Source organism: Felis catus, chromosome A3 (genome assembly GCF_018350175.1).
Source record: "Felis catus isolate Fca126 chromosome A3, F.catus_Fca126_mat1.0, whole genome shotgun sequence".
Lineage (NCBI taxonomy): Eukaryota > Metazoa > Chordata > Mammalia > Carnivora > Felidae > Felis > Felis catus.
Genome location: NC_058370.1, coordinates 120181774 through 120204646, shown reverse-complemented (window position 1 = coordinate 120204646; position 22873 = coordinate 120181774). Strand labels below are relative to the sequence as shown.

The 22873-nt window shown below is 46.3% G+C and overlaps 1 protein-coding gene across 20 annotated transcripts in view; it reads right to left on the bottom strand.

Moving 5' to 3' along the window:
* The window catches only part of DTNB (dystrobrevin beta), a 214652-nt gene that overhangs the window by 5152 nt on the left and 186627 nt on the right, over positions 1-22873 (bottom strand). For 7 of the 20 annotated variants that reach the window (XM_045054839.1, XM_045054843.1, XM_045054845.1 and 4 more), the window contains 3 exons: positions 5505-5664; positions 4583-4672; positions 694-747 (listed from right to left, as the gene is read on the bottom strand). The exons of 1 other annotated variant lie outside the window; for it this stretch is intronic. In XM_045054839.1, the coding sequence (XP_044910774.1) occupies positions 694-747; positions 4583-4672; positions 5505-5664 (304 nt within the window). Of the gene's footprint in view, positions 1-693; positions 748-3668; positions 4446-4582; positions 4673-5504; positions 5665-22873 lie in introns of those variants that run through there. 12 more of the 20 variants (XM_019827822.2, XM_045054842.1, XR_006595889.1 and 9 more) reach the window with 5 other exon arrangements.

The following is a 22873-nucleotide window of genomic DNA, read 5'->3' as shown; positions in this document are numbered from 1 at the left end:
TGATCTATACTTCTGAGAGCCTATTTTCTCAGTGGTATAATAGGGACACTGTTATGTGTCTCACAGGATTGTTAAGTGTCAAATGAGATAATACGTGGACATCATTTAGCACAGCTCCTTGTTCATAACAAGTTATTAAGCAAGTTTTCTATACAAGAAAATGAGGAAGGCATTACTGTCCTTTGCTGACACCTTTCTTTATTGCTTTTAATTCTTCCATCGAGGCCAGAAAACCATTTGGCTATTCTGCCCACAAGAATCACTTCCTTTTCAGAAATGTTTCTTGTATTTATAATCACACACTCAAAGTTTGATGATTAACTTTTCCTGCTACTTCATTTTATCTCCTATTTATTCTGCATATCTCTGTCTTGCCTTTCTGGCTAGGTTATAAACTCCCGGAGGCAAAGGGTCATGTTCTGTGCTCTGCTGGTATCTACTTCCTATATCCGAACCATCTATCACAGTATCTGGAAATCAGGAGGCTTTTCTTGATCGCCTGACACCGCCACCTCCAGGGCAAACCTTGATGGTCGGTTGGGAAAAGTAGGCAGAAGGAACTGTGGGGGTTGGAAAGCTTTGGGGGAAGGGGCAGCAGGAAGGCAAGCAGAAACAAAAGGGAGGGGAGTTTCCCTCAGGGGCTGTCCAGCTCTGCCTCCCACTCAAACTAGGGGTCCTGTGAGCTGCCTTTACCTCTTTCTTTCCCACTTTGCATCTTCTTTTCTTCTTCCTCTGCACCTTCCTCTGCTGTGAAAACAAGTCCAAGGAGGCCAGTGACCCTTCAGCACAGCACAAGCATAGAGGGAGGGTGAAGGCGGTAACTCAGAAGGCTTGGGACGAAGCCCTAGCTAAAGGCTCACGGTCCCAGGCCTGCACGGGTGCTGACGCTCACCTAGTACGCGCCCTGCGTGGTGCACACCCTAGCACTGTTTACCCATAAGCCCTACGCCCTTAGGGGCAGCACAGCTGAGGTCACTCACCTTGCTGCTGGTTCAGTTGCTGGCTTCCCTGGTGACTAGGTCGGGGGTGGCTGCCTCTTCTCCATGCCTGCTTTCCCTAAGGTGACGACACCCACTAGGGATACATCTAATACCTTGCATTCAGGTTCAAGAAAGCAACCATAAAAGTTCATGGTGGGAGAATACCTAGATTAACACTGGCTTCTGTTAAGAAAAAACAACCAGGGGTGCCTGGGCGGCTCAGTCGGTTAAGCTTCCAACTTTGGCTCAGGTCATGATCTCTCGTTCATGAGTTTAAGCCCCATGCTGGGCTCTGTGCTGACAGCTCGGACCTTGAAGCCTGCTTCGGATTCTGTCTCCCTCTTTCTCTACCCCTCCCCCGCTTGTGCTGTGTCTGCCTCTCTCTCAAAAATAAAATAAAACATTAAAAAAACATTTTTTTTTAACAGAAAAAAGAAAAAAACCACCAAAAGGGGGCGCCTGGGTGGCTCGGTCGGACTCCTGGTTTCTGCTCAGGTCAGGCTCTCCCAGTTTGGTGAGTTCGAGCTCCACGTCAGGCTCTGTGCAAACAGTATGGTGTCTGCTTGGGATTCTCTCTCTCCCTTTCTCCCTTCCCCTCTGCCACTCACACTGTCTGTCTCTCTCAAAATAAATAAATACATAAACTTAATTTTTTTTTTTAAAGATAAAAACCACCCCAAACTAGAAGTTTTGGCTGATAACAAACTTAAAATGACTGAACAGCAAAGTGGCTGTGTGTTAAAAGCTAATGTCCTCAAAGGTTGCTTTCCCTGGAGCCTCCCTGAGCGAAAGCAGGCATGGAGAAGAGGTGTCACCCCCAGCGCAGTCAGCAGGGAAGCCAGCAACAGAGCCAGCAGCAAGCTGGGCTCTGCAGGGAGCACATCCCCCGTGATAGGGAGGAATGTGCTCAGCTCTGGGAGCTCATTTTGAATTGGGGCCTTGAAACTCTCGACCATATCCCAGTGTTGGCAAGCAAAATGGTGAAGTGAAAACCACGTCACGTTAAGAATGGCTGAAGGAGGGGCGCCTTGGGTGGCTCAGTCTGTTACGTTTCAGTCTCTCCATTTCAGCTCAAGTCACATGAGGTCATGTTTTGTGAGATCGAGCTCCTTGTCGGGCTCTGTGCTGACAGCGCAGAGCCTGCCTGGTATTCTCTCTTTCCCTCTCTCTGCCCCTCCCCGGCTTGCACTCTCTCTCTCTCTCTCTCTCTCAAAAAAAGAATGGCTGAAGGAACATCGAACAGCCACCTAAAGAGAAGGCGTAGGGACAGCCATGTTACCTGTCGTCAAACACTTGAAAGGCCAAATTAATAGGAATGGGAAGGACTGAACTTACTCTGGGTGGCTTCAGAGGGTGGAATGAGGATAAACTGCTTACAGAGAGGCAAATTTTGGCTCCCTGATAAGAAAGACCTTCCTCATGATGACAGCTGGTCATGAATGAGCTCACTGGAAATATTCAAACAGGACTTTTACATTGGGCAGCAACCTGGATTAGATGACTTCTAAGATGTTTTCCAACCTTCAGATTCTACTATTTGTGAAAGTATTTTGAAAAAGACGAGGAGGACAAGCTACACCTATAAACAGTATGCTCACATGATATGGAAAATACGTAGAGACAATCTGAACATCTCACCTCATCCTAACAAAACCCTTGGTGGTGACAGTAAACGTGTGTGGGTGTTGGGCCAGCCTCTTCCATTCACTGAGAAACTGGCAGCTCGCATGTAAAGGGAATCTGTTTCTGAATTTTGCAAAGGTGCTGTCATGTGTGGACTTAGTCCACATGTACCTGTGGACTTCAGGGCTTGGGAGGGAACAGAGTCAGTGAAAGGGGCCCTCGTGGGGCTGTGAATCTGACATCTTGTCCCGTGTGGACGGAAGGGTTCTGTGGTGGGAAGAGCCCTGGCTTCAGGTTCTTCAGACCTAAGTTCTAGGACCAGCTTCGCCCCTTCAAGCAAATCACTCTCCTGATAATCACTCACTGCATTTCTGAAGGGGACTAGACGACATGCTCTCTAAGGCGCCTTCCAAATACATCACATCATTTTGTTAAAACCACCCTTTCCTACCATAAGAGATTGCCGGGTATCCCTGTGACCTGTTAGTTTTGTGGAGCTGTTCGGTCTCTGTGTGCCGTGTGTTTAATGGTGTCCGGTTACCTCTCATCTAGTGTGATGAGCTCATGAGCCACTGATTTTGCCCAAACCCTAGTAAGTAGTCACAAGGCACGGTGTGATTAACGTCCATGGCCTGAAATTCTTTCAAAAAGTGGGATTTCTGGCATCTGTGGAAAGTTCTATTAGGGAAGGGACTCTCTAATCACCCGTGAAGTCATGTCAAAGGCAGTCACCTCTTGTATTTATGTGTGTTTATCATACAATAAAGAGGGGGCAGTGCTTCTGAGGATTGAGGAATGGGACCAGAATGGAGACTCTGTCACCTTCACACCCCCTCCACGGGAGAACTGGCATCTTAATTGCATTGAAAAAACCAACCTAGGCCATACGCTTACTCTCTTCTAAGTGGAATCAGGCAGATTTGAGAGTGAAGCCATGGGCCAGACCCATGACAACACTAAAGGTGTATGCTTTCTCCTTCACAGGTCTGAAGAAATACCCAAGGCTTCCCTTCCCTAAGAGCCTGGACTGATGATTTCAGTGGATGTGTTTGAACAGTCCATGGAAACACTGCTTTATATTTTTATTTAATAACCTTGTTAAGCGACTTCAACATATTCAAAAGCATTATATTAGGTGAAAAGAACAAAGGAGGGCCATATGTAGTGCTCAGGAAGGGAACCTATGTGTTTAATACGGAACATGGGAATCTGATTACTCTACACCGATTAGTAAATACCTGGCAGTTATAAAATGAAGAGAGTCATGGGGAGTCTTGAAAATATGACGATAGGGGAATGGCCTTTTATTATTTCTCTCTCTCATGGGTTTTATGTAAGAGAACAATGAGGTAAGGGTGTCTGGAAAATCAGTGAAATAGCTAAGTGATGGAGAGACTGAGGAAGGAGCCACAGGGAAGACTGGACAGAGGAGCGAAGGAGCAACAGACTCAGGTCACAAACGTCACATGAAATCAGAGCCTAGTCGTGGACAAAAGGAGAGAATAGGGTTTCAAAACCAAATCAAATAGGAGAGAGCAGAAAGGCAACTGGGAGAGAGTCCAGAAGCTTTTGTGGCTGATTCAGTTCCAGTCTTCCAGGAAAGCCTCAGAACGAGGCGGTCGCGCAGCCCTGGGGGGAGAGAGGCTGTGGACGGAGAGCTGGTGGAGGACGAATGAAGCAGGGAAGGGGCTAACTGTGTGTGCGTGGGGCTCTGAACTTCTTTAAAGTCTGGATTGGGTCTGTCCTGCAAGGAGCATTCTTGAGAGAAACATAACGTGTCAGCGTCTCTGTGTGATCACGTGTGGCAGAGAGGCTCCCTGGGCCAAGACGTCCAGTGTGTTCCTAGAAGGCAAAAAGGCTGAGTGGTGAACTGAGGTGGCGTGTGCTACGTGATGATGTTTTACCACGTGGCGAGGACGTGAGGAGGGCGTGGGGATGGAAAGGGGCGCGTGAGGCCGGGCAGGAGCTCTGGGCTTCACCTGAGTGGAGCTCCTTCACCAGGGATGACATGGTGTTGGTGATGGAATCAGCGGCCACCAGCAGGTCACTGCGGAGGTTTCTCCTCGTACCTGAGGACAGTCAGAGCAGACGGCGATGGCAGGTGGGCGGGCGTGGAGAAAGAGCCGAGCGCACGCCTCGGTCTGCCAGGCCCTAGACGCGGTGCAGGGCACCTAGGGGAGATGGGGCATCTCCACCCGCTCCCGGGCACATCAGGGGCACGAGGCACCCAAGTCCTCCTTCTCCTCCCTCTTCTTTTCCACCTGAGGAGTAGGAACCCGTCAGCGGCACGCTTCTCAGCCACGATCGAGGGAGTTGGATTCCAGAATGAGAGTCGGATTCCAGGCTCGTTGGCCTGATGTAGGACTTTACTCTCCGCCAGCTCCACCAGGCAGTACTTTGTCTCCCTGACAGGACTTCCTTAGCCACGGCGTCTTCCCCCAACTATACGACACGGCTGGTCGCTAGCCCCTCAGACAGTTGTAGTGATCCTGTGCTGAGTGTGCCTTCAGCAAGGCCCTATTTAGAGCTCCACTCTTCCTTCTCTTAGTTGCTCTAAAGAGTTGCCAGGCAAAGCATGACTCCAGGAATGATACCACCCAATTCCTCCAGAGGAGGCAAAGCCCAAAGGACAAGGCACTTCCCGTAACCCGGGGGGAAAAAAAAATCATAGAAGCCCCGGAGGCCTGCTCTTCACAAACTTACGAAGCCTGTAGACCTCCCGTTGGGAGACCAGCCCATCTAAATGAGAAGGGACCAGCACTTGACTTATTTACACTGTATATGAAAATCTGATCGTTTAAAGCTAAGCCCACAAAAGAAACTGGAAAAATCTCAGTAGGAATCTCATTCACATTTCCAAACCCCTCTAGCTCTCCAGTGAGCTCTGCTCCCAAATCTCACCTTGTGCAAAGGCCTCCTGCATGTCTCCCCCGACTCCGCTCAGTGGGTCTTGCGGACAGTGGGTGGGGGTGGAGCCAGCAGACGTTGAGCGGACAGGCATGGGCATCGGGCGGCCGCCTCCGTGAGTGGGGGATGTATGTGGTGATCCTGTGGCCTGAGCCTGGGAGAATCAGAGAGATGAAACGTGTTACCTCAGGTATCTTACCTCTTTGAGGAAGGAGAAAGTCCTTCTACTCAGTCAGTCTAAGCCAGCCGAAAGAGCTCAGTTCAGTGGGCCAGTGCACTGTGTGATCACATTTGAAAGGAAGGAGTCAGGCTGCCTCCAGGACTGCAGAGAGGAAGAAAAGGAAAAAAGGAAGGAAGGTGGGGGCGGGAGAAGGAGAGAGAAGCCCATTAGACTGGACTAAAAGTGGGAGGAAAAGCAGAGGCTAGCATGGAGAGGGGGTCCTCGCAGGCAGACAGCCTGAGCAGAGTGGCTGGGTCCAGGATCTGAGACGGGCTGGGGCCACACAGTTGGAAAATGATACACAAACATCTTTCTTTTTTGTTTGCAAACACATTTACGGACATGACCTCACCTGACCCTCACAATAACTTGTGAATGAATAGAAAGGGTGTATGTTCTTGTGCCCATTTTATGGTAGAAAAACACAAAGGGAAGCGGAAGAGCTTTGTGTCAGGCCAACACAGCTCACGGAGATTCCGGAAGAGGCCCTTCCACTCCCAGGGCGATGGCGGGCACCCGGCACCTCTGAAGTCCCAGCCCGAGGGGATCACGCTCCTGAGCGCGTGTCCGAGCTCCGCTGCAGGCTGCTTCCCAGGGGCCGGGTCGCCGCACTTGCCAAAAGCACACAGTGAGGCTGTCGGGGCCATTCCATGGGGACAGGTGAGGACGGACACACACCTGGTGGAAGCCGAACTTTCCCTGTGAAGGCTCCGGTACCGTTTCGGAGGAAGCTTGGAGCAAGGGGATCACATTTAAAAATTCTAGTTAAAGGAAGCTCACTGAGATTTGGGCCCCGATGCTGCTCTTCAGAACAAGGGACACCGGGTGTGACACGGGGCAGGTTTTCTGTGGAGGCAAAACTGGGAAAATAGAAGCCAAAGTGGGCAAATGAGTTCAAATGAAGAGATTTATCTTTTGGGGATCTAGCTCAGAAACACCCCACACGACAGAATCTGCCCCAAACACGCCGACGGGCTCCGAGCACAAAGCCTCACCTCAGCGCTTCGGCCGGCGTGCGAGTGGCGCCACAAAGAAACAGTCTGTTCTCTAACCCTTTGGTTTGTGTGAGCGTATGTGTGTGTATTTTAATTTGAGAAATTTAAAATATACAGAAAGCTAAAAAGCATAACATGATAAACACCCACGTTGCAAACTGTTCATAGTTTGTCAAATTCATTTCAACTTAGAAACGCCGCAGAGAAGTCTGAAGACCTATTAGCGTCCAGTCCCAGTCTCTCCTCTCATCCCTTCAGAGGCAACAATCGTCAAAGATTTTGGGGTGAATTCTTTTTCCTATGTGTACCTATATAACTATGAATAATGTATGCTACTTCATACTTTAAAATTTTGCATCAATGGTATCATACTGTGCATATCACTTTGCAATTTGCTTTTATCACTTAGCATACTTTCTGAGATCTTTCCGTGATACAAATGATAGGAACTTAGACCCTTACCTCACATTGTATATCAAAACTAATTCAAAATGGGTCATGAAACCCAGGAGACTTTTAGAAGAAAAGGTTAAGCAATGACTTTTTAGATATGACACCTAAAACATAAACTACAAAATAAAATGATAAATTGGATTTCATGAAAATTAAAAACTTTTTTTCAAAGGACACCTTTAGGAAGGTAATAAGACACTTCACAGAATGGGAGAAGATTTTTACAAATCATCTATCAGATCAGGGGCTTCTATCTAGAATCAGAAAGAAAACTTACACTCAATAATAAAAGGACAAGTAACCTAATTTAAAAATGGGCGAAGGGCCCGAACAGATGCTTCTCCAAAGAAGACATACAAATGTCCAATAAGCACCTGAAAAGATGCTCAACATTATAAACCATTAGGGAGATGCAGATCAAAACCACAATGAAACACCACTTCACATCCATTAGGATGGCTACAATCAACAAGGTGGACAATAACAAGTGTTAACAAGGATGCAGCTTAGTTGGAACCTCTGCACGCTGCTGGCAAGAACGGAAGATGGTGCGTTCCTGCTGCTTTAGAGAAGAGCCTGACAGTTCCTCAAAAGATTAAACACTGAGTGCCATGCGACCCAGCAATTCCACGTCTCGCGTATATACCTGAGAGGAATGAAAGCACAGGTCTGCACAAAAATCTGTACACAAGTATTCATGGCAGCATCATACATAAGAGCTGAAAAGTGGGAACAATCCAAGGGTCTACCAACGGATGAATGATTTAAATAAAATGTGGAATGCAGCCGACCCTTGAACAATATGGGTTTAATCTGCACGGCTCCACTTATATGTGGATTTTTAAAAAACCATATTTAATTTTGAGAGAGAGAGTACATGTTGAGTGGGTGTGGAGCAGAGAGAAAGAGAGAGGGACAGAGAGAATCCCAAGTAGGCTCCACGCTCAGCGCAGAGCCTGACGTGGGGCTCGATCTCAACAGCCATGAGATCACAACCTGAGCTGATATCAACAGTTTGGATGTTAACCAACTGAGCCACCCAGGCACCCCAATTTTTTTTGATAAATACAGCACAGCATTATAAATGTATTTTCTTTATGATTTTCTTCATGACATTTTCTTTTCTCTAACTTTTTTTGTAAGAATACATATACATATAACATACAAAATACGTGTTAACTGATTATGTCATGGGTAACATATGGATCAACAGTAGGCTGTTGGTAGTTAAGTTTGGGGGAGTCAAAAGTTATACACAGATATTTAACTGTGCAGGAGGTCAGTACCCCTAAGGCCCCCACCATTGTTCAAGGGTCAATGGAATATGATTCGGCAAGCAAAGGAATAAGTACTGATACATGTTACAACGTGGACAAAACCTGAAGATATTATGCTAAGTGAAATAAGCCAGTTACAAAAGACAAAATATTGTTTGATTGCATTTATATGAAATGTCCACAACAGGCAAACCCATAGGGACAGAGAGTAGATTGGTGGCTGCCTGGGGCTGGGGACTTGGGAGGAATGAGGAGTGAGTGCTAATGGATGTGGGGTCCTTTCAGTGGGCGAGGAATTGTTCTAAAGTCAATTGGGGTGATGGTTGCACAATTCTGTGAATATATTAAAAACCACTGCATTATAGACTTTAAAATGGTGAACTGTTTGGTATGTGAATTTTATCTCAATAAAAATATTATAAAAAAGACACCACTAGAAAAAAATAAAAAAGATAAGTCACAGACTGGGAAAACATATTTGCAAATTATATCTGATAAAGAACTTGTGGGTCTTTGCAATGATTTTTTTGAATATGACACCAAAAGCAAAGGCAACAAAAGCAAAAATAAACAAGTGGAACCACATCAAAAGTAAAAAGGTTCTGTACAGCAAGGAAACCATCATCAAAATGAAGAGGTCAGGGCACCTGGGTGGCTCAGTTGGTTAAGCGTCTGACTTTGGCTCAGATCATGATCTTGCAGTTTGTGAGTTCAAGCCCCGCGTCGGGCTCTGTGCTGACAGCTCAGAGCCTGGAGTCTGCTTTAGATTCTGTGTTTCCCTCTCTGCCCCTCCCCCACTCGTGCTCTGTCTCTCAATAATAAATAAATGTTTAAAAATTAAAAAAACAACAAAACAAAACAAAATGAAGAGGCAACTTACTAAATGGGACAAAATATTTACAATCATATATATGATAAGGAGTTAATATCCAAAATATATAATGAATTCATTCAACCCAACAGCAACAAAACAAAACAAAACTAAAAACCCAATCTAATTAAAAAATGGACTAAGGCAGGGTGCCTGGGTGCTTTAGGTGGTTAAGTGTCCAGTTCTCGATTTCAGCTCAGGTCATGATCTCACAGTTGGTGGGATCGAGACTGTGTCGGGCTCTGTGGCGACAGTGAGGAGTTTGCTTGGGATTCTTTCTCTCCCACTCTTGCTGCCCCTCCCCTGCTCACACTCAAGTTCTCTCACTCTTTCTCTCTCCCAAAATAAACGAACATTTTGTTTAGAAAAATAATTTAAAAAAATGGACTGAGGAACCAAATATTTTTCCAAAGAAGACATACAAATGGCCAATATGTATATGAAAAGGTAGCCAGGGAAATGCAAATCAAAACCACAATGAGGCATCACTTCACACTTGTTAGGATGATTATCAAAAAGGTAAGAGATAAGTACTGGTGAAGACATGGAAAAAAGGGAACCCCTGTGTACTATTGGTGGGAATGTAAATCGGTACAGTCACTGGAGAAAACAGAGTAGAGGGTCTTCAAAAAATTAAAAGAAAATGAAAATGACAGAGCGCCTAGGTGGCTCAGTCATTTGGGTGTCTGACTTTGGCTCAGGTCATGATCTCACAGTTCGTGGGTTCAAGCCCCACGTCGGGTTCTGTGCTGACAGCTCAGAGCCTGGAGCTTGCTTTGGATTCCATGTCTCCCTCTATCTCTGCCCCTCCCCTGTGCTCACTCTCTCTCTCTCTCAAAAATAAACATTAAAAAAAAAATCTTACAAGTTTGTATATCAATAAAGCAGAAATGGAAAAAAAACACCAAGAATAAACTAAAAAAATAAAAAAGAAACTTGTGTCCAGAACATAGAAAGAACTCTTACAGCTGAATAATAAGAAAACAAACAACCCAATTACAAAACAGGGAAAGACTTGAACAGACATTCTACTGAAGAAGATGTACAAATGGGCAGCAATCACACGAAAAATGCTCAACATGAGTAATCAATAGGGAAATGAGAACTGAAATTACAATGAGATACCACTTACCTACTGAAAGAGCTACAATCAAAAAGACGAACAAGGACATGAGAAAACCGAAACGCTTGTATGTTGCTGATGGGACCATAAAATGGTACACTACTCTGGAAAACAGGTAAGCAGTTTCTTAAAATGGTAAACATAAACTTACCATATAACCCTGCAATCTGACTGCTGTGTATGTGTCCAAGAGAAACGCAAACATATGTCCACCCAAAACTCAGACACAAATATTCAGTAGCTATGGTCTGGTAGGCCAAAAGAGGAAATAGCCAAAAGCTCATTGACTGGTGAATAGATTAACAGAATGTGGCTTATCCATTCAAGGAAATACTATGAAATCTCTTTTTGCTATTTTTTGCTGTTTAACTTTTATAATAATTTTCCTCTGACAATTAAACATGTTCTATCTTGTGAAATATTTTATTTTTGTCAGCGTACATGAAACATGTATTATCATTTATTTTTTTTTTTCAGGGTATATATTTTTTCTTCCCAACTAGTTTATAAACATCTCAGGAATCCCATTTTGGTTGGATAACATATTAATCACTGTATCCTGGGGAATCACCTCTGTCTTTTACCCTATAATTACCATCATCCCCGACTTTTGGCCATTTTTGGGGGGGAGGGGACAAATAATAAAGTATACAATTAACTCTGGTTTGGAAAGTGCTTATGAACAGCCAGATCCAGCAGTTCCAGCCCCAATCCAAGTGAGATAATGAAGCTGGGAGAGAGGTAAGAGAATGTGCAGAAAAGCAAGAAAGTCTGATGCAGTGGTGTGTCCCTTGCAGGGAAGTCCTATGAGCCAGCACAGTGTGGGATGCAGGAGATCGCCGACGCGGTGGACCCAGGCCAAGCCCCAACCTCTCTTGGGCTTCCAAGAGCTGAGGGGCATGGGTGGAAGATCGATGCCTGGGTTGCTCGGACAGCATCAAGGAAGGACCCCATGCACCCTTGTAGCCCATGGTTTCCCAGCTGCAGAGACAACGAGCCTGAAGTGGTCTCTCAGTCAAGGAAGAGTTAGAGCCTAAAAGAGATCACGTGTGCACCCTGGCTGCCGGGGGAGCCTATGAATTCGGCTGCCTCAGCCGGGGAGTGAGGAGTGCTGCCTAGAAGAACCAGGCTTGGCCACAAGCAAAGGACCAGGCTGCCTCACCACACATGGAGTCGGAGCCGCGGACACCCCTCCCCTGATGCCACAGCACTCAGCATAGTCCCCAGGGCACAGCACCCATCTCGGTGCCAGAATCTGGGATGACTGGCTTCAGAGTTTGCCTGGAGATGCCCAGACTGTGTCCAGCTCAGACAGCAAGCACTCAAGAGGGATGAAGTCCAGCTAAAGATTTCTTTTTTGCGTATCTATGTGGCTTGTGAAATTCAAATGCACTTCACTGTGTGACAGTTGTCTGTTGTCCCCGCAGAGGGCTGACCCAGCATTAAGCACGACAAGTATTCCCTAAATCTCCCTCAGTGCGATCTGGGCCAGGCACCGCTGCCTGAGGACTGAATGTCAGAGTCGCAAAACCCAAGATGAGCAACTAGGTTGCTTTTTAAGAACATGAAACCGAACCTCTGAAAGCATTTTAATAGGAAAATGATGATGGGGGATGAGGCAAAAGGGATGCACGAGGTGGCCAGCCACATGTGGCTAAAACTCTAGCTAAAGCCACATGTGGCTAAAACTCTAGGATCAGAAAATGAAACCTATTGCCCACCATCGGCTTGGAAATAATCAAGCCCTCTTACTGGGATCAGTGCCCAGGACATGCCTTCCGAGGAAGATAAAAAACAGGCTTCAGAAGTTGTCTTTGTTCAGAGCAGTAGAAAGAGAAAAATGAAGACTGCTGGGAAGGCACGATTCTCCCCAGTGAATCTCAAGCACCAGCCCTTGGCTTTAGGGTCACGTTGGATTACAACAATGCTGGGATGGAACCATCAAGAGCCCTGTGTGAATTCAGGCTCCAGAAGAGCACACCAGTTTGGCATCCTGGTAGGTCAGTAAATCCCAACTGCCCCGGGAGAGGCACAAACCGCAGCCAATTGATACACACATACTTCAAGTCAGGCCCGAGGCCCGAGGCCCAAAGCCACGGCTTCAGAAAGGCCTAGAGACTGGGGTTGGTCTTGGAGGAGGTACACATGGGTGCAGGCATGCCCATGGCTGCCACTGGGTGGTTTAGACATAAAGAAGCAGGATGGGCGACAGGTGCTGCATCTACAGAAAGGCTTGCTCTCCCCTGCCTGCAGGCCTCTCTGCCTGTTGTCCTCTGGTCAGAAGCTCTCCACCCCCAGTGTGGTCAGACTAGCTCCTGCTGCCCCTCGGGGCATTTGCTTCATGGTCACCTCCTCTAGGGTCAGATTCCTGACATGCTCCCCAGAACTCTGACAGCATTAACCTCACCTCTCAAATTTTATCTTCCTTACCATTGTGCTTAGCACATGTAAATGCTTAATAAATGTTTGTTAAATGACAATGAGGTATATCAAGTTTCTGACCCTTTTTCTTCAGTAATGGAAAGTGGGAATGGAGCCAGAGCAGGCAGTAATCTCCAGGGAGCACTAAATCTATCAGTCATCAATAAAGCTTTGTGTGACATACTTAACTAGATGAGTAAATGTGGTTGGTGGGCAGACCTCTGCGAAGGCTCCCAATGACCTTGCTCCCTGCTGTCACACTCCTGTTTAATCCCCTCTCCTTGAATGTGGTCTGTGCATAGTGACTGCTGCTACTGAGTCAGGAGAATGGGATGTCACTTCTGAGATCAGGTTATAAAAGACTGTGACTTAGGTCTTGCCCATACACTCTTTCTCTCTCTTGTTTGTTCAGTCTAATGAAGCCAGCTGCGATCTTGTGAGCCACCCTGTGGAGAGGCTCACGTGACAAGGAACTGAGGCGGCTTCCAGCCACCAGCTGGCTTGAACTGAGGCCCTCAGTCCGGCAGCCCACGAAGAATCCTGCCAACAACATGTGAGTAGTTGAGCCTTGAGATGCCTGTAGCCCTTGTGAGAGACCCTGACCCTCAGCTTGTGAGGACCAGCATCTGGACTCCGGGCCCACAGAAGCTGTGAAGTAATAAATATTTATTCCACAAAGCCACTAGGTTTTGGGGTAAGTTGTGATACAGCAACAGGTAACTCATATTCTCAGGTTGATTTTCTTCTTGATACATTATTGGGTCAGTCCCATCTGAAGGACATTTGATGGAGAAGGAATGGGAGGGAAGTTTGTGGAACATGAGAGATCAAGCCCAGAGACTCAGGGAAAGAGGACTGTGAATGAGAATAGACGCAAGGATATATAATCAAAAAACATTTTACCCGATCAGAGAATGTGTCTAAGTCCCTGAGTAAATGAGCCTGTCCTGATGCCGAGGTCCCAACCTCTTTGCTTTGTCAATAATCACAGGCCTTAGAGACGATTCTTTGCTGCCAATTCAAAGACTCAGAAGAGGAGGGGGAAGTTGCAGGCTCTGAGATGGAATCCTAGCTCTCTCCACCACTCTGGGGTAGACACACAAAGAGGAGGTGTGATTCGGTGGGAAGGGCATGGCCTGCAAGTTGGGAGACCTGGGGTTTTCTTTTGACTGTACAGCACCTGCTTTTTAATTTTTCTGGGGCTCAGTCTTCTCATTTGTAAACTGAGTGGCATCAAGCAGATGATCTCTGAAGTATTTTTCTGATTTAAAATTCTATGATTCTATGCCTTTGGCCAAGTCACGTCATCTCAGTGATGTCAAGTAATCACGGCTTTGCTCCAGTCACAAAGAGGCTGTCGGTGAAGGATCTTCTGAGGGTTCCCGGCAGCCATCTCAGGGTCAGATAATGGCATGTTCTATACCGAACATACCTTTCTTTTTTTTTTTTTAATTTTTTTAAAATGTTTTATTTATTTTTGAGACAGAGAGAGACAGAGCATGAGCAGGGGAGGGTCAGAGAGAGGGAGACACAGAATCCGAAGCAGGCTCCAGGCTCCGAGCTGTCAGCACAGAGCCCGACGTGGGGCTCGAACTCACGAACTGTGAGATCATGACCTGAGCTGAAGTCGGACGCTTAACCGACTGAGCCACCCAGGCGCCCCCGAACATACCCTTCTCACCAGTACAGTGAGTACCAGAGATGCTGTCCGTTTAGATTCATGCACACAGAGCCTCTATGGAGGTGCAGGGAGCAGGTGACTGCAACAAGGATGATTCTAGCTCAAGACGCACAGAATTTCAATAAGCCCCTTCTAGTTACACGCCCACAAACTGGAGTGTGCAGAGCACACAGAGTTCGAGACCCTGTTTGCAGTGCAGCGCAGCACTCTGGGCGTGCTGTCAGTTACCTACGATCCCGGGTAGGGATTGTTCACCCTCTGCCCTCTCGACAGGTCTGGGCCAGACAGATACACTACAATCTGCCTGGGGCACTGCGTTGTGAAATTTCACCATGTCTCAGAAGCGCAGATGGGCTTTATGTTCAGGCAGGCAGGACTTCCCCACAGAGACTGCCAAGCACTCCAGTCACTGCAAACCAATCTAGAATAAATGGTCACAGGAGCAGGCTGGGGGCAGCATCGCAGTTGGAACCTGCGATGGAGGAAAGGTGGGGGAACTAGTCAGGCGGCTCCAGGGGATGGGGATAAACTCTCCGATGCGGGTGTAAAACCATCTTGCGCCTCTGGGTTTGAGGTGCCAGGACAGGGGCAGTTAGCCTGGGGAAGCTAGGGAAGGTCTGCAATACGCTACTTGGTGTTCGAAGGTTTCCTGATGCAAGGACAGTGGGATCTTGCTGTAATACGACCTATAACAAAGGCTTGAATGCAGCACGGGCCAGTCACCAATGACTGAACACAATACATGCCCTGTCACTCAGGTTCTCTGAATACAGAGGTCCCTTGTAGTTAGAAACAATTCTGCTAGAAATACAGAGCTCGAGAAATACATTCTGAGAAGCTCTCTGGTCTGTTGGCTCTTCACTTCTTCTAAATTAGCAAAAGAGTCTAAAAACCTGAGAAAACTGGGTATCAATCACATTCTAAGAAAAGGACTCAGAGATTATGCTTACAATTTCAGAATGTTCATGACCCCAAGAAAATAGCCTCTCTTTCAGTCCAACGTTCATTTTATATTTGAAGAGACTGAGGCCTAGAGCGGCCACAAGGTTCCAAATAAATCAGTAGGAAGGCTACGACTGGTACCCGGGTCTTCTAACGGCCTCATATGGCTAGCAGAAAACCAAAGCATAGCACGGTGTTGCTGAGGCCTGGAGGAACCCATGTTTCAGTCGAGACCCGAAAGGAGAGTACGGTGATTATGACTTAGTCTCTTGTCTATGACACAAATCTAATATTGGAGCCAAAGCAGGTACACAGTATGCCAGAGAAGGTGACCTGAGGACACTGTGAGCAGAGACAGGAGCTCACAGGCTGTGGCAGAGAGAGCCGGCCCCAAAGGGAGAAAGGCACTGTCCTTAGCAGAAGGGTGATTTGCACCACACTCAGCTGTGTTCAGGCATCCTCGGCATGGTGCTTGGCACACAGGAGGGGCTCGAGAAATAGTTTCCTCCCCTTCTTTTTCTTCATGGGACAGGTATGAATTTTTTCCTACCTCCTTGGTACACGCTACAGTTAGGTAATCGAGCCTGGAGCGGCTTGTGGCAAAAAGCCTGATTTTGAGTTACTGCCCTCTATGGAGCCCTGATAACTGTATCCTCTGCACAAACACAGACCCACCTGAAACTCTGAGCTAAGCTGTTATCATGGTACCAGAAGGAGGCGTTTTAGCCTCCATCTGTCTCTCTGACTCGTGGATACCTGCCAGGGAGCAGATGGCCTTTGTGGACAATTACCTTCATTTTGCTGCAGTGTATTTAAATTAAACAAACTGGCCTCTTTGCTGCTGATTTTCAGAGGCCCTCTCAGAAAAACAGCAACAACAACAAAATCCACAAAAATCAACCCTGGGAGAAAGGAGCTGCAAGTCTGAAATTTAGATAAGGCAACCCTGACTGTATAGAGGAATGGGATGTATAAAGAATGGACTTTTTTTTTTTAATGTCGATTTATTTACTTAGAGAGAGAGAGAGAGAGAGAATCCCAAACAGGCCCTGTGCTCAGCTTGGAACCTGATTCCGGGCTCAATCTCATGACCCGGACGTCATGACCTGAGCTGAAGTCAAGAGTTGGATGCTCAACCGACCGAGCCACACAGGCGCCCCTAAAGAATGGACTTGGGGCAGATTTTTCTCCCTTCAAGAAAAGGTAAAACAAACCCCACATACTATATCGATCTGGTGTTGGGTGGCTCTGCTCGGAAAGTGCAGCCATCACATCAAATGTGCAGCTGAAAGGAGAGAGACAGGAGGCCGCGCTGCCCGTCCTGCGTGCCTAACACGACAACAGTTGAGACCGCTAGCAGTTAGCACCAGGGATGGGAGCAAGCAGACAGCAGAGAACGAGGTGGAGGAGACGAGAGAGACAAGCGCATGGCAGTGAGCAAAGAAACAGGCTGTGATTCCCTCCGGGGTGAATTAGAAACAGCAAAAGAGCACGCCAGGAGACCTTCCTATCTGAGCAAAGGTGCTGTGTGACTTAAGTGCTGTGTAGCTTTTCAAGGTAAACTTTGCGTCTAAACACCAGAGAGAAGAGCTGACGAGTTTTACGATGTCTCTCTTTTCTTTCCACCACAGATACCATGAACGTACATTTACGTACTGTGTAGGTCTGTTGGAAGGATAGGATGGGGCCACCAAAAAGTGTGCCAGCAGTCCCTCTGCAGCGGGCTGGCACCCGTTTGTTCCCACATCACTTCAGGAAACTCAGGGCTTACACACAGCCTGTCACTCACTGTTCACTGTGGTGGCTCATGGGGTAAGTTGCTGTAAAACAGGAAACAGCTCCCATGGGACTGCTGGATGTTTATGGTCTCGGTACTGGCAGTGGGTCGATTCTGTCCTTGTTCAAGTCCAATTACACTGCAGAAGACAAAGCTTACCTCAAGGCTTCGAGGGGTGGGAGGCAAGTTGTCTAGCTATCTTCCTTAGTAGGAGGAGGAAAGCATACTAAGCTCCAGGGACAAAGAACAACCCACTACAACTCACCATAAACCCAAAGATCAAAAGAAGTTGAAATTTAAACTTTCAGATAGGGAAGCTCATAAATTCTAAGACTAGATTACCCTCTTTCTGTTTGTTTCTCCTAGTCTGTCCGACTCTATTTGAGAATGGTATTCCTTTAGTTCTCATTGTAGGATTTCAAAGCCAGTTCTCGGTGAAATGATCAGGGACCTCACTGAAGGGAAAATCCCTATAAAATGAATACAAAACACTCAGCTTGCATATTAGAAACAAAAAGAGAATAAATTGCCAGGAGAGCATGGTCCTTATTCAGACAGCTCAATCGGTGATCAGGCAAGAAGCCAGAACCTATCAGGGATATTTTAAACTCCAATGAGTCAAATTTAAAGGCTACTTATAGGTATGCAAAACTCATATGGTGAGGTATGGCACCCTTATTCAACAGCACCATTCTTTGCTGAGTCCCTGCTGTGCACAATGCAGCAGTTAGAGTCCAGGCTTTGTAGTTAGGGAGACCTAGTTTGGATGTCAGCTTTACCATTTATTAGCAGCATGCACCTGGGTAACTTACTTAACCTCTCTGCATCTCAGTTTCTTCATATGCAAAATGGAGATAATATCTTCACAGGCTGGTGTGGATGAACACAAAATGCTTCACACACCAGCTCAATAGAGGACCACCTGCCATTATTCTACTTTGAAAGGTGCTGGGGGTCACAAAGGGGCAAAGTGTCCACTGTTAGCAGGCTCACGGTCCCCTGGGGTTGTTAGGCATGTATGCAATTAGCATACAAAGGAGAGTGAAATCCATGCCTTAGTGGAGGCACAAAGGAAAAGCACAGAATCGAGAGAATGTAACTCTGAGCTTCGGAACAGGGTAAGGTTTCACAGAAGAGGTGGCATCTGAGAGTATCTTGAGGGCTATAATTTCAATAGGCAGAAAAGGCTCGGGAAGGGCAATCCAGGTGAGGAAAGGGCATGAACACAGGCAGCTGGCCTGGGAGGGGAGGCTGCCTGCGGGGGGTAAGGAGCAGTGTGTGGGGGCTAGCATATAGGGAGCACATAGACACGTGGTAGGAAAGAGCAGTGTGGCCTACCATCATCCGAGCCTTAAATAAATAGTCACCTAGTTTATTTACTAGGCCGGAGATGGCAAACGGCAGCCTATGGCCATATCCAGCTCACCACCTGTTTTTTGCAGTCCATGAGCTAAGAATGGTTTTCACATTTTGAAATGGTTGCATTTTAAATGGTTATATAAGTACCTACATAATATCTCTGATTTGGTTTACAAAGCATAAAATATTTACAGTCTAACCCTTTAAAAAATTTTTTTTTTGTTTTTAATTTTAAGTAGGCTCGATGCCCAGTGTGGGGCCTGAATTTAAGACCCCAAGATCAAGAGCCACATGTTCTACCCACTGAGTCAGCCAGGCGCCCCATACTGTCTAACCCTTTAATAAAATGCCTACTGACCCCTGCTGGGGGCAGCGGCACAGGGAGCTAGAGGAAGGTTCCAGAGGAGAGAATGGCGTGGCCAGTGCCATGCATTTAGGACTCTGGCTCTGGAGCAACGTGAAGGAGGGACTGAGGAGGAAGAGATAGGGCACAAGGAGCCCTTATGCGGAGGTTCTTCCAACAGACCAGGTGACAGATGATGGAGGCTGGAATGAAGAAAGGTGGTAGGAAGTGGAAGGAGAGAGACACAAGCAGGCTTTTGGAGAAAAACTTGCCTGGACCTTGACAAGTGCGTGGATGAGCAGAAACCTGAGACAGTGTGCAGACAGGGAGCTGACAGGAAATATGGCCAGAGGACTGATTTGCGGGGAAGGTGCCTGGGAATCGTTCACCATCCAGTCCACATGTAAACCTCAGAATCAGGGATTCTGAGAATGCCTCGGCGGCTCAGGCTGTATCTCAGAGCAAGGTTCTCTGAGCTCAGGGTAGTGCTTCTCAGCTGGGGGTAATTTCACCTGCTAGGGCTTGGGGAGGGGGCTCTCACTAGAATTTACCAGGTAGAGGTCAAGGGTCCTGCTAAACACCCTACAATGCACAAATCAGCACCCCCAGACTCCCCAGAGTTATGTGGCCCACAGTTCCACAGTGCTGAGGATGAGAAACCTGGCTGAAGGTGAGTCAGAATCTTCTTTTCCCAGGTGGCAGGCTGCTGTGGAAGGAAGGGCAGATCACCAGTAGCCTCGGGTTAGGTTAGGATCTTCAAGGGGCCCAAGAATAAACTCTTGTATCTTCTGCACATTTGGAAGATGTCCTGGGGGAGGGGGGGGGGCGGCTACAGGCCTCAGAGTCTCCTAGATTGTCTCTTGGTTTCCTCAGGTCTGAGTTGGTTAAATACGGCAGTTGAAATTGGAAATGTGAAAGCAATGAATAAATAGTGAATGTTACATATATATTTAAGTTAATAAGAATACAAAATAATAAAAGTATTGAAGGATTTACGGTTAGCCAGCTGGTAGAGCTGTGGTGAGTTGGTGTGGTTTCTTATTAAAGGTACCACGTTAGCTACAGTTAACCGTCTCTCTCTTTGCCTCTAATTTTATAAAACAAGCTTCTACTTTTTCTTCTTTTCTTCTCTTTCTCTCTCTCTTCCTCCTTTTCTCTCCCTCCTCCCTTCCTCCCTCTCTCCCCTTCCCCCTTCTCTTTCTTTTAAAGCATCGGGGCATCCATACGGTAATGCCAAATGACAGTAATTCTACTTGCCAGACTATGATTGGCAGCAAATGGAGAAGAGTGCAAAAAAGTCTAGTGTACCTTTTATAACATGCTTCTTGTAGCTGAAACTAAGTAGATGTTCATTTCAGTTAAGGACTCTAGGAGAGAAGGCTCCCTACTGTTGTGTTATTGTTAATATGGAACATCAGAACCAGCCCGAGGTCAGCTATAAGACCCAAGAGATTGGTGCAGGATCAGGCTTTGATGAAATGCCTACAGATGCTCTCCAAGCGAAGGATCATAGATCCAATCCCACACCAAGAGAGGATGCTGGGGTGAGGTCTACCAGGAAGAGCACTAGGGATTCCTCTCCTCCTGTGGAAGCCCGAGAGATAAACCAAAGGAGGGGGCTTCAGGGAAGCAGCGGATATTTTCTTAGGATGCTTTCTTTTGTCTGGAAAGGAGGAGGTAGAAGGCTGGCATGAAGAAACACTGAGGAAGGAGCTGGGTGTTGAAAGAAAAGCCCAGTGCATTTGAAAGTCACAAAAGGAGACAGCAGTCTAATGAACCCAGTTGGTTTTCTATAGACCCTTTCTGGCTTTAGCCTTTCCCCAACATACTGGCTGGTACAGGTGACGAAAGCATCAAAGGACTGTGAAGCTGAAGTTTGCAGATGAGGAAACAGGTTTGTAAAGTCTATGGACATGTTTAGACAGAAAAGTGGTTTTGATGAGAAGGACCTTTGAATCACAAGAGCAATCCATTCATATGTAATTCAATAAGGAGGATTGAAGATTTAATTCCCTCTCCTTCTTTGGGCTGAAACCAAAGCAGGGTGGCGGCTGGACAAAACAAAGCCTATTTTTCAGAGCTATCTACACTACTACTCTACTGAAAATTTTCTTTCCAGGGTTGCTGGTAACTTCCTGATTGGCAAATCCAAGGGCTTCCTTATCCTATTGTCTTATTAATTTTCTCCTTCTTGAAAGCTTCTGAGCTTTCACCAAGAACCCACAATCCTACCCCTCCCACCTCCTCTTTCTTCTTTTTCTCTACTATGGTTTTTCCCTAGGCCTCGTGTTTATGGTTTCAACCCTAATTTTATGTTGAAGACTTCCAAATCTACAATGCTAGCCATGTTTTCCCAATGAAGTTCCAGCTGCATATCCCCAAATATATGGTAGATCAGGCAAAAAGCCTGAGTGCCTGCCTAATCTTCAGAACTCAGTATGTTCAAAAACAGGTCAAAGTCCCCTCCCTAACCCAGATCATCTCCTCTTCTTACTTCTTCAGTCAGTGTTCCCATCATTTTCCTAGATCCTCAGGCTCAGAACCTAAAACCTTTCACTCATTCTTTTCTGCTGATGCTTTGCTGAGACTCAGATTGTAGTATTCTGGGTGAGACAGTGTGTCCCAGGAATTCAATGTTGTTCCAGTGGAAGGACAATTTCTCCAGCTTGGTGTGTAGAGAATTTCCCTGGAGACTTTGGAAGATAGTTTTCATATGTTGCATGCATTCTGTCCAAGAGAGGGAAAGACAGAAATGTAGTGCAGGAGGGAAATAGAAAAGCAGGGAAGGAAACCTCTCAGTTTGTCCTTGACGCGGGTCATGAAAAATACTGCGGAGACTCAAAGCGATTTCCCCCTGTATCCTCACACTGTAAACTCCTTGTAGGTATTCAAGGAGTTCTGGGGGAGTGAAATACAAATCTTATTTTTAATACTGTAATAATATTTTCTCCTTTGGGGAAAAAACTGAATGAAAAACAAAGCAACAAACTACCAGGTTCCTATAGTGAGTACAGGAGCCGGGACTGGTGAATGAGCACACTTCACAGACTCACAAGGCAATCTACGTGCATTTAGCACGTGGGGTCATCTACACAGACTAGGACTGGAACCCAGGCTGAAGGTCTATGGCAGAGTCACATAGTACATCACACTGATCTTTGTTTACCAAAAGACATCTGTGGAGTTCACAAACTTAGAGGGATAGCAGTGGTGCCTATAGCTCAGGATACCACTGACCTGGCATGTGTTTCTGTATTTAAGGCATGATGCCAATGATGAAATAATGTTCATACTATTTGAGGGTGGTATTTTTGTAGGATTTCTCTTGTTATCCTCCAAAACGCCAAGTTCACTGTCTCGAACATATGTAGTAAGACACTGCTGAATAAATAAGTGAATGGCAATTCTTTGCCTCGGGGTAGAAGTAGATTCAGCCTTCTATTTTAGAGTATGGTGGGGTCAGAGAGTCCAGAAGATTTAGAGGCATGTGAATTTGAATCACTTCCCAATGAGACTGTATCTAAAGGTTAAGTGAAGCAAGAGGAGAAGTGGTCCATGAGCACATCAAGGGGTTCACCAATAATCTCTTTAATGGACAAAGGAGGCTTTTATTTGTTGTTGTATAGGGTTTTTAAAAAGTACTTTTTCTTAAATTTACAAAGTTAATATTCATGAAGTTTGTTAGAACCCTCATGGGTCAACCGTGGCTAACTAAATATTGAGCACCCTTCCTCTGAGGTATATTTGGGGGAGCCAGATCAGAGACGCAGGCTTTTAAGAACCAGCTCACACCATGCTTTCTTTGGTGTAGTTGTAGTGGGTTATTCATCTGATTCTGGAAATCAGAAAGGGCATGTGGCAAGATCCCACTTGATATTCCAACTTACTGAAGTAAAAGGAA